Raw genomic sequence first — 15,196 nt, forward strand, 5'->3', positions numbered from 1 at the left:
GCACTCCCCCACATGCAACCAGCTGGGTGACCTTGGGCTCGCCACGGCACTGATAAAACTGTTCTGACCGAGCAGTGATATCAGCGCTCTCTCAGCCTCACCCACCCCACAGGGTGTCTGTTGTGGGGAGAGGAATGGGAAGGCGACTGTAAGCCGCTTTGAGCCTCCTTCGGGTAGGGAAAAGCGGCATATAAGAACCAACTCTTCTTCTTCCTCTGGGAAAAGGTTAACAAAGGCATCGGTTGTACTTTGAACACTGAACTGAAATCTTTTCATTTGGTGCTTAGCAGAGATGATAGATTTAAAAAATGCTGGCAAAAAACATGTTATATCCCATAATATCCAGATGGATCCATAGTCATTGTCTGGGACAAATACAGAGCAGTCTTTTATCGAATGGAATGCAGTCCCTGACACATATTCTGCTGCACACATCCATTCAGTATATATCTGGCAACAAGCAAACAAACCAACTCAATCACCTCTCTGACCTATCTGAACTATCTGGATTTTCTGAACTATCACCTCTCTGAACTATCTGGATTTTCAGATAGTTAGGTGGATAGGGAATTGGTTAGAGATCCGCACTCAAAGAGTTGTTGTCAATGGTGTTTCATCAGACTGGAGGGAGGCGAGTAGCAGGGTACCTCAGGGCTCGGTGCTTGGTCCAGTACTTTTTAACATATTTATTAATGATTAGATGAGGGGATGGAGGGACTACTCATCAACTTTGCAAACGACACCAAATTGGGAGGACTGGCAAATACTCCATAAGATAGAGACAGAGTTCAACAAGATCTGAACACAATGGTAAAAGGGCAAATGAGAACAAGATGCAATTTAATAAAGGTAAGTGTAAAGTTCTGCATCCGAGTCAGAAAACTGAAAAGCATGCCTACTGGATGGGGGATACGCTTCTAGGTAACACTGTGTGTGAACAAGACCTTGGGGTACTTGTGGATTGTAACCTAAACATGAGCAGGCAGTGTGATGCAGCGGTAAAAAAGGCAAATGCCATTTTGGGCTGTATCAACAGGGGCATCATGTCAAAATCACAAGATGTCATAGTCCCATTGTATACTGCACTGGTCAGACCACACCTGGAGTACTGTATGCAGTTCTGAAGACCTCACTTCAAGAAGGACATAAATAAAATCGAAAGGGTACAGAGGAGAGCAACGAGGATGATCTGGGGCAAAGGGACCAAGCTCTATGAAGATAGGTTGAGGGACTTGGGAATGTTCAGCCAGGAGGAAAGGTGGTTTAGAGGGGACATGATAGCCCTCTTTAAGTATTTGAAAGGTTGTCACTTGGAGGACGGCAGGATGCTGTTTCTGTTGGCTTGCAGAGGAAAGGACGTGCAGTAGTGGGTTTAAATTACAAGTACAACGATATAGAGCCTCTTGTGGTGCAGAGTTGTAAAGCAGCCGTCTGAAAGCTTTGCCCATGAGGCTGGGAGTTCAATCCCAGCAGCCGGCTCAAGGTTGACTCAGCCTTCCATCCTTCCGAGGTCAGTAAAATAAGTACCCAGCTTGCTGGGGGGTAAACGGTAATGACTGGGGAAGGCACTGGCAAACCACCCCGTATTGAGTCTGCCATGAAAACGCTAGAGGGCGTCCCCCCAAGAGTCAGATATGACTCGGTGCTTGCACAGGGGATACCTTTACCTTTAACTTTACAACGATATAGGCTAGATATCAGGGAAAAAATTTTCACAGTCAGAATAGTTCAGCAGTGGAATAGGCTGCCTAAGGAGGTGGTGAGTTCCCCCTCACTGGCAGTCTTCAAGCAAAGGTTGGATACACACTTTTCTTGGATGCTTTAGGATGCTTTGGGCTGATCCTGCATTGAGCAGGGGGTTGGACTAGATGGCCTGTATGGCTCCTTCCAACTCTATGATTCTGTGACCTTATTACCAACAATTGAAAGTGAATGACAATTTAGTCAACAATGGAAGAGTATTTACAGAATTATTAAAGGCATGCATGCACTATTGTTGATTTTATTTATTAACATGGAAGGATAGATTTAGCCATGATAGAAAGTCAAAAACATAAAACATAAGAATATTTCTAACACTAATTAGCAACATCTATTGACAAAAAAAATTATATCAAGTATTCTTCTCAACAAGTTAAACCACAATCTCTACAAGACTGTAAAAGACATCAGTAATAACTACTAAAACATAGCTACTTCTAGGGATAGGCACAATCCGATTCATGAGCCAAAATTTGGCATGAACTTGAACAGGTTTGGAGCCCCCAAACCAGTGTCTGGGGGAAGCAAATTCCCTGAACATTTACCAGACGTTTGTTTCGAACACTTTGGCTGTTCAGGCCATTTAGAAGACAAAGAAGAAAAGCAGTTGATTTTTATACCCTCCTTTTCACTACGCAAAGGGATCATAAAATGGTTTAGAATCACCATCCCTTCCTCTCCTCACAACAAGCACCCTGAGAGGTAGGTGGGGGTGAGAAAGCATTGAGAACTGTGCCTTACCCAGCTGGCTTCACGTGGAGAAGTGAAGAATCTTAACCTCACTGGCAGTCTTCAAGCAAAGGTTGGATATACACTTTTCTTGGATGCTTTAGGATGCTTAGGGCTGTCCTGCATTGAGCAGGGGGTTGGACTAGATGGCCTATACGGCCCCTTCCAACTCTATGCTTCTATGATTCTAACCTAAACAGCTGAGAAGGGCAGGGTCACATGTCAATTGTCAGGTTTAAATGGCTGCAAGCCATATAACCTATTCAAGCAGAGGAAAGTGAAACAGATTGGTGAAATGGCTTGCAGCTCTATCAGTCTAACATGGGATGGGTTCATCTTGGAGGCAGGGAGAAGCAAAATCAACCTGCAAAACAGCTACCAGCCATTTAAACCCTTCAGCAGGTGCACCCATCTTGTGTTAGGTCTGTGAGTTATTTAACCGATTCGTTTTGCTTCCCTCCCCCAGCCACAGAGAAAGGAAATCCAAACTAGACAGTTCAGGGAAATTCAGGCTCAGTTCAGCTTGGGGGCTGCCCCAAACTGGAATGGTTGGGTTCATGTGCCTCCCTAGTTGCTTCCTGAAAACAAAAGCAGCACAGCAGCACTCAGAATGAAAGACCTAGGGAATTATTTTATTTCATTCTTTCATGATACTTACCCAGATTTCAGATCTGTAATTCTTAAACAGTTTGTTGCATCCAATCCGACTTTTCCATTTCTAACCACATTGGAAATCAAAGGAGAAAGTGATGGAGAAATTCGATTCAAAGCAACTTCGGGGGACATATTTACTTGTGGGCTGCACTGAGCTCTGCAAAATAAACCATTAAAAGAATAGCTATGACAACAAAACACAAATGAGACAAAGAGAAGACAACAAGAGGCAGAGATAGTCAAAAAGAGATTTATTACAAAAACCAGTGACCAAGGACAAAGATCTGGAATACGTCATCAGGGACAACTACAAGCCACTCACTCAACTAAAGTTCACAGTCGTGGACACAGTTTCATATATATTACTTGTATGCCCCAACACCCAACTAACTCTCTCATTTGTTTCTACTGACCATCTATGGTAGGTTTTCTCAACCAGGGTTTCATGAAATCCTAAGGTTTCTTGACAGCCCTGGAAGGGTTTCCTGAATGGGTGGGAGCTAATTAATGTTTAATATATTTTCAAATTTGTAAAACGTTGGGTGATATGACGATATATAATCATGTCCATCAACCCCTCCCAAAATGGCCAATGATGGGTGTGAAGGTAAAGGCCTCACAGGGTCATGTACATAGCTATGCTTCCATAATATTTTGCATAATCATGCTACTTCTGGGGTTTCTCGAAGCCTGAAGAATGTTTCATGGCTTTCTCAACAGTAAAAAAGTTGAGAAAGGCTGAGCTATGAATTGCAAAGAGTTTAAATGCAAACATGCAGAACCTGCAAACACCCAACTGAACCTAGTCCGCCAACCATACAGAAATCTCCTGGTTTTGGTGCCTTCTTCAGACTTACTTCAGCTTGGCACAGGCTTATTTTAAACTGGTATTTACTTCAGAACTAGAAGCGGGACAGTGCTCATTTGATTAAGTTCAAAACTCAGTTAGTGGCTTCCTAAAAAAATGTGAATGTTTTGATGTTTGCTTTTGGTAGGGTGGGGGGGGGACTCCATTTTACCCAATATCATTAAGCAAACAAAACAAACCTATCTGCTTAAGTCAAAATTAAAAGTGTGCCAACTTGTAATTAAATATCATGGTAAAATTGTTATTTTATGGTGTTTTGATGATTGTGAAGAACAGCTACTAAATCTGTGCTCACATTAAACAATGGATATCAAATTATTACAGCCATCTAACATCACAGAAGACTATTACAATAGAAACGACACTGAAAAAGTCTTATAAATTGTCAGTTCAACAATTAGTCAATTTCTGGCTCTTTTTGTGTGTGGAAAAGCCAAGGAAATTTCTGTTGCCTCTTCAAAAGATGTGGTCTCCAATCAATAAAGTTACACAGGGAGAACAATATTTGTTTCCCATTTAAACAGAGAAGTCATAACAGAACATAGAATCCATGATGGTACAAAGCAGAAAGGAGACAAGAATCAGAAACCTATGAGATACTTTGCAGATCCACACCATAACTCAGATCTAATTGAAGTTATCTACAACACGTAGCAAGTTATAATGCAATCATTTTTATAAACTCACCACCACTAAAGCATAGTTTTAAAAACACCAGGGAACCTGTGCAATCTTATCAATATTGCATTGTCAAAGATCACCAATACCAGAGAAACACTGTACACCGCCTCTGCCAATCCCCAGCATACATACACAATGCCTGATATGTATTAAAAGTGAAATTTGTAAAACCTACAGCATTGATATAATGTTTGCCTTAATTTACAAGGCAGCTGACAAAGAGTTAGAGAGTAAGATCATGTTGAGCAGAGAATCCAGATCAGGAAAGATCTAGCTCTACAAGATTACCAGCAGTCGTGCCCAACACCTGAGCCTTTCAAAAGATACCACCAGAAGTCATAACTTACACATGATGCTAAATTAAGTCTGACACTGTTTCTGTTCATTTTGCAGGGACTCTTGCATGCCTGACAGCTATACAATAGCCACAAATTCAACAGATACTGCTTTTCCCAGTAATAAAATTATAACAGTTATAATTCATATAGCACTCACAACAGATGCTAGTTTTCTGCCCCCTAGCTTTTCTCCTCTACAATATCCATTATACCTTAAAATGGGTAGCCTTTGTATACTTTACAAGTATTCTTTACAACATCAGTCCCACCTTCTGAGTGGGATATTCAGACATCTCTCCACTCCTGCATATGTCTGATAAAGGGAGCTTTGGTATTCAAAAACTTATACTCTCAAAAACACGTTGGTCTTGAAGATGCTACTGGACTTTAATCTAACTATAGACAGAAGGAATGCTAACAAACGGTTCCTACCCATCATCTCAGAGCAACCCAATAAAGTAGTCCAGCTCTATAATAATGGGAGGAGAGGGGAATAGCAATATGGCTTGTCTACAATCACCTTACAACTTTGTGCTTCAGATGAAGTTTGAATTCCTCTCGGGAACAGAGTCGCTACACTTTCCCTGTTAAATTCCAGCCTCTAGCACATCAATTTAGAGGCACAGGAACCTTCATTAACCACAGTAATACTTTTAGCACCTGCAGTCACTGCAGGAACAGTAAGGTGACCATCCTAACAGGAGGAGCTAAAAGGAGAGGGAGCAGAAAATGTAGCCCACAGCAAATCTGCCTGCGTGGTGCGCAGGTTTGAAGGGTTCAGCCCCTAATAGCCAAGCCTACTCCCAGACTTTACTTTCCTAGCCAAAGGCCCTTCCCACTTTCTCCTATGACGTACACAGCCCCACATACCCACCCCGTCTAAAGTGGCACCTTTTCCCCGACCTCCCCCAAGCGCTGCTACTCTGGAAATCTGCGAGGACCGGAAAACATCAACCAACCTTCCAAAAACCCAGCCCAGACCACTACCTTAACCACGCAGCCTCGGCGCCTGCGTAGATCCGCCTCCCCGTACGCTGCGTACGCGCACACGCCGCCTTTGGGGGAGCCACACGCGCGCTCACGATATCACACGCCTCGAAAAATCCCAAGTGGGTCTTTCGCAGGGTATAGGTGGCTTAAGCGCGCCTGAATGGACAGTCCTACATTCGACTCTTCCAGGGTGACGGGCGAGATTGCCACAGAAGTATTAAGTAGTCTGGTTGGGATTTGGGGTGGAAAAGTTACTCCGTAGTAAACGGGCACTTCAGAGAGCGAGCAAATCCGGTGGGTGGAGGATCCTCTCCCTGTGGTTAGGCAGGCTGGGGAGAGGCAGAGAATGCGAAGTGCACCAAGATAAAGCCCGAGGACGTGTAAAGGTGAAGGAGGCTAAAGTACAGTGGTGGGGGAAAGAGACTTCTCGCTGCTGCTCTTGATCATGGCAGCTCCTGAGGTCGTGTTGGTGGGATCCTGTATGACTGATCTCGTGAGGTTAGTGTTGTCAGTAGTCTTCTGCACGGCCAGTAGCCATTCTTTTACCTAGAGTTGGATTAGCTTTTGATTCTTTATACTCAACAGTAAGTTTTAGAATTATGTAGCCCAATCTTATACTTGTTTACTCCTAAGTAGGATTCGATAGGGTCACTGAAACGTTCCCTCAAGCAAACTTGTATGGTCTGAACATTTATTGGGAGTGATGATGTCCTCTTGATTTGCTTCTGAGAAGGCATGCAGAGGATCAGACTGAATATGGAATTATCCTATTAGTAAATCCTGAATCATATTATTGTACACAGGCATCTCTGCCCAGAAGCATTACACTGAAGAAGATGAGGGAAATATCTCTCCTTATCACCCTCTAGTTATTAAAAGAAAAAGCGATCAAAGTATAGAAATGAGTGCTGCCATATCAACTTCATAAACCAACTTTTATTTGAGTGCTTGGGTATTTTAAGGTTTACCAAGTTTTTGTGGGACTCAGAAAAAGTCTGCAGAAGTGGTCCAGTGGTACAAAGTCACTTCATGGACTTTGCTTGTCTAGTGGAGTGAATATAGTTAGTAATATTCTGTGGGATATATGGCCAGAAATGGGAGCAGTACAAATAAAGTGGCTATTAGATTTAGATTATTTATTAATGTAGCTGCGTCATTACATACTAGTGTCTTTCAGACTCCAAGTAACCATCACTTCTTATCAGGACAAGTTTCCAAGGAGAGCTCTTACAGACACATATGGCCAAACTATTAAGTAAAGTCACTTTTTATATAAGGATAAAATTTGTATATTGTATATTTGCGCTTTAATTTAATTAGATACTTATGCCCCACTTTTCTCCCTGTTGAGAATGTTGGCTTACAACATTGTTCTTTCCTCCATTTTATCATCACACTTAACCCCCTGTGAAATAGGTTGGGCTGCAAGTCAAAATTAACATTATAGTGGCCAGTGACATTTTAGAGGAAAATCTAACCGTTAAAAAATTGTCATGGGTAAAGGTAAAGGTATCCCCTGTGCAAGCACCGAGTCATGTCTGACTCTTGGGGTTTTCATGGCAGACTCAATATGGGGTGGTTTGCCAGTGCCTTCCCCAGTCATTACCGTTTACCCCCCAGCAAGCTGGGTACTCATTTTACTGACCTCGGAAGGATGGAAGGCTGAGTCAACCTTGAGCCGGCTGCTGGGATCGAACTCCCAGCCTCATGGGCAAAGCTTTCAGACGGCTGTCTTACCACTCTGCGCCACAAGAGGCTCTTATTAAAAAATTAAAAAATTGTCATGGGGCCCAACCCTAATTCAGTTGCACCAGGTGATCTTGCTCCACCACCACCTTCTACAGGTATCTTTGTGTCCAAAACAGCCTTTCCTTGGCCTTTTTGGTATGTATGTATGTATGTATTTATTGGACTTAATTGTCTGCCACTCTCATGACCCCATACTTGAAAGTGGGACTGGGCGACAGGATCACTTGGTATCACCACAACATGGTCCTGATGAGGATTGGCCCTCACATCAATTTTTAAATGGCTATATCTTCCTTTATATATTGGCAGTCATTTAGTTTGGCTGTAAGAGATTGTGGGACCGGTCCTACCTTACACAGAGAGCTTCTGTGGATTCAAACCTGAGTCTCCCAGATCATAGTCTCATACTCTAATAAAGTGGTATTCACTCCATAGTTCATATTTACATCCAGTCAAAAGAACCTCAATGCTACCATATGCCAAGGAAAACATGAAGGTGCCGCACTGGGGAATGATGCTTAGAAGAGCCACAAGTGGCCATCAAGCCACTGAATGAGTATCACTGCTGTAACTGCTGCTTGTGCTTTTCCTAAGTCTGGTTAGGGTAGGATGAGTTTCAAAGAAGAAGCGAGTTATCTCCAGAAATAGTCTCATCCCATACTAACTTAAATGCAACAAAAATAATTGGCGTGTTTTTTGTCTCTTTTGTACCACATACAGAATACTAAAGATTTGGATCTGCAAGATTTTGAAATATGCTTAAGCACATCAGAAATGCTTTTATCTTGAATCAAATTTTATTAACCTTGATGATGGTGCAAAGCAGTTGCCTGCTTCTTAGCAAGATATCAACAGTCATATAGTACAACAGGTTTTTTGCTGTACCTCATGCTGCCTCTGAAATGTTTTTAGGTCAGCAATAGTTGATATGGTGCGAGAGGTAAATGATTGAATTATTTCAATCTATTAAGATCAGTTTAGCTTGTAGGGGGCAGATCAAATTTCCACAAATTTCCTTCTGATGATTGCAGAAACAGCTTAGATCTGTCTTGTGTACCAAAATTTCTTAAGTATTTTGTTGCTGTGATGAAGTTCAAAGTCTTCAAGCTGCGTCTATCATTAGGTGAAACAGCACAGTTTTGCTTGTGTTCATCTGTTTAGATATGTATCCCATTTCTCCATATGTGAGGCCCTAAGCAGCATACAATATCATTTCTCCCACTTCCATTTTATCCTTACAGCAACCCTGTGAGAGAGATTAGGCTCAGAGAAAGTGATGGACCAAGGTCCCCCAGTGAAATTCAGTGGCACAATAGAGATTTGAACCTGGATCTCTCAGATCCTGGTTTAACATATGAACTGTTAGAGAGCCTTGCTTGGTACTCACCAATGTTTTGAGAAACGGGTGGGACCAGGTGTTGCTTTGGCTATGATTGCAGCCAGGGGGGCCAGGATCCTCATTGCATGACTGATGGTAAGCTGACTATGCAAGAAAATATTTTATAGTTCTATGTCCACTTTAAACTTTTATAGTCGTTAAACTTTTATAGTCGTATGTCCACTGTTAAACAGAGCTTCTATATGAAACGTTGAAACGTTACTGTTATATATAATCTCATCATTCCTGATACTTGCCTCTGTGTGCCTCCTACAGCAGCCATTTTGTGGTTGTACTCAGCAAGCTGTATCAAAATCCCTTTTTAAAAAACTTTTATTTTCAAAAATACAAAGAAATACAAATTCTAATAAACGTAACCGGGGGGGGGGGGGCAAAGGCTCAAAAGGATTAGGAACCCGGTACTATGCCAGCACACTCACACAGCTCTTTGTCATTTTAGCCCTTTTCAGATTCTTGGTGGTGTGACTGTGCACATACACAGTGAACCCAATATGTGTGATAACCAATTTTTCTGAAGGGGCAGCACATAGATTTTCTGCCTTTGCTGATCTGGGGTCTGTTATCTGTGTTCTGTAGCTGGAATATACATGCATTAGCCCTTTTGGAAGAAACAACCATCACACATTATTCATTTGTCCTGTATGTGCAGTCAACAAGGCTTGAGTGAACAGGGCTTTTACTTCTGGTGAAGTGCAGTGTCATCACCATGTTTGTGCAGCATGCCCTTGATTGTGGAACCTGTACCTAGTCAGTGATGTCTGAAGAGCTCACTCCACAGCAGTCTAATGCAGCTGAGTATTGCGCTGTGTTGGGCTAGTGAGAATGAGATGCACACTAGGAAGAACTGGGTTAAAATAGTGTGTGTGTGTGTGTGTGAGGGGAATGTTGTAATAGACAACATCAAATCCTGGCAATATGTCCTAATTCACTTGTGAACAAAACAAGCCACAATCCAGACACTGAGCACATATAGTTCTTGTTGTGGACAAATGATATATGAAATCATAACTTCTCAGGAGCATTCTTTTTCCTTACCCTCACTATTTTAAGCCTCTCGGTGATAGTAACAATGTCTATTTTTTTTTGCTCTCTGCTCTTTATTAATAATGATGATGATGATTGTAGCAAGCTGAAAGAAAACAATGAAAAGCACATGCTTTAAATATGAGAAAAGAGAGGAAAAAATAGCAGCGAACACATCTGACCACAGAAACCTCCCACCCGAGTCAGAATTAAGTAATCATAAATCCAGCCTGGTGTTGAATTCTAACTCCAAAAATATTGCATCTGTTATGGTGACATGAGTCTTTTATTCTTTCATTGTGGCAACTTTGGTCAGTGTGGCTTTTGCTAATAATAATAATAGTTGGTTCTTATATGCCGCTTATATACCCGAAGGAGTCTCAAAGTGGCTTACATTCACCTTCCCTTTCCTCTCCCTGCAACAGACACCCTGTGAGGTGGGTGGGGCTGAGATAACCCTGATATTACTGATCGGTCAGAACAGCTTTATCAATGCTGTGGCAAGCCCAGGGTCACCCAGCCGGCTTCATGTGGGGGGTCGGTGAATCAAACCCGGCTCACCAGATTAGGAATCCACGCTCCAAACCAGTACACCAAGCTATCAAGAACTTAGAATGTACCTTAGAGAAAATATACTTTAAAAATATATCTTTCTTCCCAGCTGAGGCATTTGGGGCATTATACAAAAACACAATGAAAATACCCTGTAATTAGCAAGGTGATAATTATCAGGTATTTTCATACAAAACACACACAAAATTAGAGTTGTAGCACCAAAATTTACAAAACCTTGGAAAGGTAATCAATCAGAGCAAGACAAGAACAAGGGATACTGAATGCAAAATGCTAGTGTAACTAAAAACACTTGATTTGCCATGCAATACACATCCTTCCACCCCCTTCAAGGATCACTGCCTTGTTGTGGCAAGGGGGCTTGCATAGTTCAGTGAAGCTATGAGCTATACCGTGCAGGGCCACCCAAGACGGACAGGTCATAGCTGAGAGCTCTGACAAAAGGTGATCCACTGGAGAAGGAAATGGCAAACCACTCCAGTATCTTTGCCATGAAAACTCTATGGACAGTTCCAATAGGCATAACAATATGACGCCGGAAGATGAGCCCCTCAGGTCGGAAGGTGTCCAATATGCTACTGGGGATGAGCAGACGGCTAGTACGAGTAGCGCCAGAATGAATGAAGCGACTGGACCAAAGCCGAAAGGACGCTCAGTTGTGGAAGTAACTGGTGGCGAAAAGACAGTCCGATGCTGTAAAGATTTTTATTCCATAGGAACCTGGAACGTCAGATCCATGAATCAAGGTAAGCTGGACGTGGTCAAACAAGAAATGACAAGACTGAACATCGACATTTTAGGAATCAGTGAACTAAAATGGACAGGAATGGGTGAATTTAATTCAGATGACCATCAGATATACTACTGTGGACAAGAATCTCGCAGAAGAAATGGAGTAGCCTTCATAATCAATAAGAGAGTAGGAAAAGCAGTCTTGGGATACAATCCCCAAAATGACAGAATGATCTCAGTTCGAATCCAAGGCAAACCATTCAACATCACAGTGATCCAGGTCTATGCCCCAACCACTGCTGCTGAAGAGGATGAAATTGATCAGTTCTATGAAGCCCTACAACACCTTCTAGAAGCAACGCCAAAAAATGATGTGCTTATCATCATGGGAGATTGGAATGCTAAAGTAGGAAGCCAAAAGATAACCGGGATAACAGGCAAGTTTGGCCTTGGAGTACAAAATGAAGCAGGGCACAGGCTGGTAGAATTTTGTCAAGAGAATACAATGGTCATAGCAAACACACTTTTCCAACAACCCAAGAGACGACTTTACACATGGACATCACCAGACGGTCAACACAGAAATCAGATTGACTATGTGCTCTGCAGCCAAAGATGGAAAAGTTCTATCCAGTCAATAAAAACAAGACCAGGAGCTGATTGTGGTTCAGATCATCAGCTTCTTGTTGCAAAATTTAGGCTTAAATTGAAGAAAGCAGGGAAAAGCACTAGGCCACTCAGGTATGAACTAAATCATATCCCCGACGAATATACAGTAGAGGTGACAAATAGATTTAAGGAATTAGATCTGATAGACAGAGTGCCTGAAGAACTATGGACGGAGGTTCGCAACATTGTCCAAGAGGTAGCAACTAAAACCATCCCAAAGAAAAAGAAATGCAAGAAATCAAAATGGCTGTCTGAGGAAACTTTACAAATAGCTAAGGAGAGAAGGGAAGTGAAAGGCAAGGGAGAAAGAGAAAGATACACCCAATTGAATGCAGAATTCCAGAGAAAAGCTAGAAGAGATAAGAATGCCTTCTTAAATGAACAGTGCAAACAAATAGAAGAAAACAATAGAATGGGGAGGACCAGAGATCTTTTCAAGAAAATTGGAGATATGAAGAGAACGTTTCATGCAAAGTTGTGTATGATTTTATTATACAGAACAACTATACAAGAGCGAGCTTAACATCCCTGATGACCACAGTGGGGTAGTTACTGACCTGGAGCCAGACATCCTGGAATGTGAAGTCAAATGGGCCTTAGGAAGTCTGAGCAACAATAAAGCTAGTGGTGGTGACAGCATTCCAGTTGAACTATTCAAAATCTTAAAGGACGATGCAGTAAAAGTACTACACTCAATATGCCAGCAAATTTGGAAAACTCAACAATGGCCACAGGATTGGAAAAGGTCAGTTTACATTCCAATCCCAAAGAAGGGCAATGCCAAAGAATGTTCAAACTACCGCACCATTGCACTAATTTCTCATGCTAGCAAAGTTATGCTCAAAATCCTACAAGCTAGGCTCCAGCAATATGTGGACCGAGAACTTCCAGAAGTACAGGCAGGATTTCGAAGAGGCAGAGGAACTAGAGATCAAATTGCCAACATACGCTGGATCATGGAGAAAGCTAGGGAGTACCAGAAGAACGTCTACTTCTGCTTCATCGACTATGCTAAAGCCTTTGATTGTGTGGAGCACAACAAATTGTGGCAAGTTCTTAAAGAGATGGGAATACCAGAGCATCTTATTTGTCTCTTGAGAAATTTATATGCAGGTCAAGAAGCAACAGTGAGAACTGAACATGGAATCACTGACTGGTTCAAAATTGAGAAAGGAGTGCGGCAAGGCTGTATACTGTCGCCTTGCTTATTTAACTTGTATGCTGAGCACATCATGAGAAAGGCGGGATTAGAGGAGTCACAAATTGGGATCAAGATTGCAGGGAGAAATATCAACAACCTCAGATATGCAGATGATACCACTCTAATGGCAGAAAGTGAAGAGGAACTAAAGAGCCTGTTGATGTGGGTGAAGGAGGAGAGTGCAAAAGTTGGCTTGAAACTCAACATCAAGAAAACAAAGATCATGGCATCCGGCCCTCTCAATTCCTGGCAAATAGATGGGGAAGAAATGGAGATAGTGACAGATTTTATTTTCCTGGGCTCCAAGATCACTGCAGATGGGGACTGCAGCAAAGAAATTAAAAGACGCTTGCTCCTGGGGAGGAAAGCTATGGCAAATCTACACAGCATCCTAAAAAGCAGAGACATCACCCTGCCAACAAAAGTGCGCTTAGTCAAGGCTATGGTATTCCCAGTTGGAATGTATGGCTGCGAAAGTTGGACCATAAGGAAGGCCGAGCGTCAAAGAATTGAGGCTTTTGAACTCTGGTGCTGGAGAAGACTCTTGCGAGTCCCTTGGACTGCAAGGCGAACAAACCGGTCAGTCCTAGAGGAGATCAACCCTGACTGCTCTTTAGAAGGCCAGATCCTGAAGATGAAACTCAAATACTTTGGCCACCTCATGAGAAGGAAGGACTCCCTGGAGAAGAGCCTAATGCTGGGAGCGATCGAGGGCAAAAGAAGAAGGGGACGACAGAGAATGAGGTGGCTGGATGGAGTCACTGACGCAGTAGGTGCAAACTTAAATGGACTCCGGGGAATGGTAGAGGACAGGAAGGCCTGGAGGATCATTGTCCATGGGGTCGCGATGGGTCGGACACGACTTCGCACATAACAACAACAACAACAACAACACATCCTTCCAAGTGCATTGAAGTCAATAGGCTTTTCAGGGTATAACTCTGTTTGGTGGTAGAAAGGTGGAAAGTGCCATCAAGTCACAGCTGACTGATGGCCACCCTGCAAGGGTTATCAAGGCCAGAGGTTCAGAGGTGGCTTGCCATTGTCTGCCTCTACATCATAATCTTGGTATCCCTTGGAGGTCTCCAATTCAAATACTAGCCAGAGCCCACCCTGTCCAGTTGTTGAGATCTGAAGAGATCGGGTTAGTCTGGGCTAGCCATGTCAGGTTGTAAGCCTATTTGGGATTCTGTTAATAGTACTTTTTGTTTCACAGAAAATACCATAGCTATATGCCAAAAGCTCAAAAAGCACTTTTTGTCACCTTACATCAGGACCATGCTGCAAATCTTAATGCTCACCTGGCACTGTGAAAATCTATTCACTGAGGGAAAATATCCAGGTCCTGTTCCATGTAGACACAGAGCTGTAGCTCTAGCCTCCTTAGACTCTGTGTTTAACTGTAAGGAAGGCAAAATCAGTGTGTCTTTATGCAAAGTTTGAATTGCACCCCAGGTTCAGTTCTAAGACCCACTGTGTTATTCTGTATCTAGCAATTTAAAGTGCTCTTTCTTTTCCTCTTAGAAGTGCTTGTAAATTATTTGAACACCCTTGTGGCCTTATGATGACTTGGTTTGAGTGTCAGATTTGTACGTGGACCTTCTATAATTAGGTGTGTGGGAAACCAAGAGGGGTCTTTCTTGGTTGTTGTCATGAACCCCGATTCATGCCATCTAAGTTTCGTTTTCTCGCATACCTTTGGGCCTCTCACCAGCCGGCCCCAGCCAAGGCCGTAAAGCAATAAACCTGTCGGCTAACTCCCAGCCTCCCTTCCTTTTCCCAGCGGGAGAGGCTCCTTGCTGATGTATCAATCTTACTGTAAGTGTCCT

General features: G+C 42.6%; 2 protein-coding genes across 14 annotated transcripts in view; one reads left to right on the top strand and one right to left on the bottom strand.

The window, feature by feature from the left end:
- The window catches only part of BABAM2 (BRISC and BRCA1 A complex member 2), a 201,928-nt gene extending 195,780 nt beyond the window's left edge, over positions 1–6,148 (bottom strand). For 3 of the 5 annotated variants that reach the window (XM_077341574.1, XM_077341567.1, XM_077341539.1), the window contains exons 1-2: positions 6,019–6,148; positions 3,149–3,301 (exon numbers count right to left, since the gene is read on the bottom strand). In XM_077341574.1, coding sequence (XP_077197689.1) covers positions 3,149–3,276 — 128 coding nt within the window. In that variant the 5' untranslated portion in view covers positions 3,277–3,301; positions 6,019–6,148. Of the gene's footprint in view, positions 1–3,148; positions 3,302–5,551; positions 5,869–5,990 lie in introns of those variants that run through there. The other 2 variants (XM_077341548.1, XM_077341558.1) reach the window with 2 other exon arrangements.
- Positions 6,149–6,213: 65 nt separating this feature from the next.
- The window catches only part of RBKS (ribokinase), a 97,721-nt gene continuing 88,738 nt past the window's right edge, over positions 6,214–15,196 (top strand). For 7 of the 9 annotated variants that reach the window (XR_013231736.1, XR_013231739.1, XM_077341588.1 and 4 more), the window contains exon 1: positions 6,218–6,519. Coding sequence is in view for 5 of the 9 variants with exons in the window: in XM_077341588.1 (XP_077197703.1) it covers positions 6,467–6,519 (53 nt within the window). In the remaining 4 variants the exon portion in view is untranslated. Of the gene's footprint in view, positions 6,520–15,196 lie in introns of all 9 variants that reach the window. The other 2 variants (XM_077341656.1, XM_077341647.1) reach the window with 2 other exon arrangements.

This window comes from Paroedura picta, chromosome 1 (genome assembly GCF_049243985.1).
Source record: "Paroedura picta isolate Pp20150507F chromosome 1, Ppicta_v3.0, whole genome shotgun sequence".
Classification (NCBI taxonomy): domain Eukaryota; kingdom Metazoa; phylum Chordata; class Lepidosauria; order Squamata; family Gekkonidae; genus Paroedura; species Paroedura picta.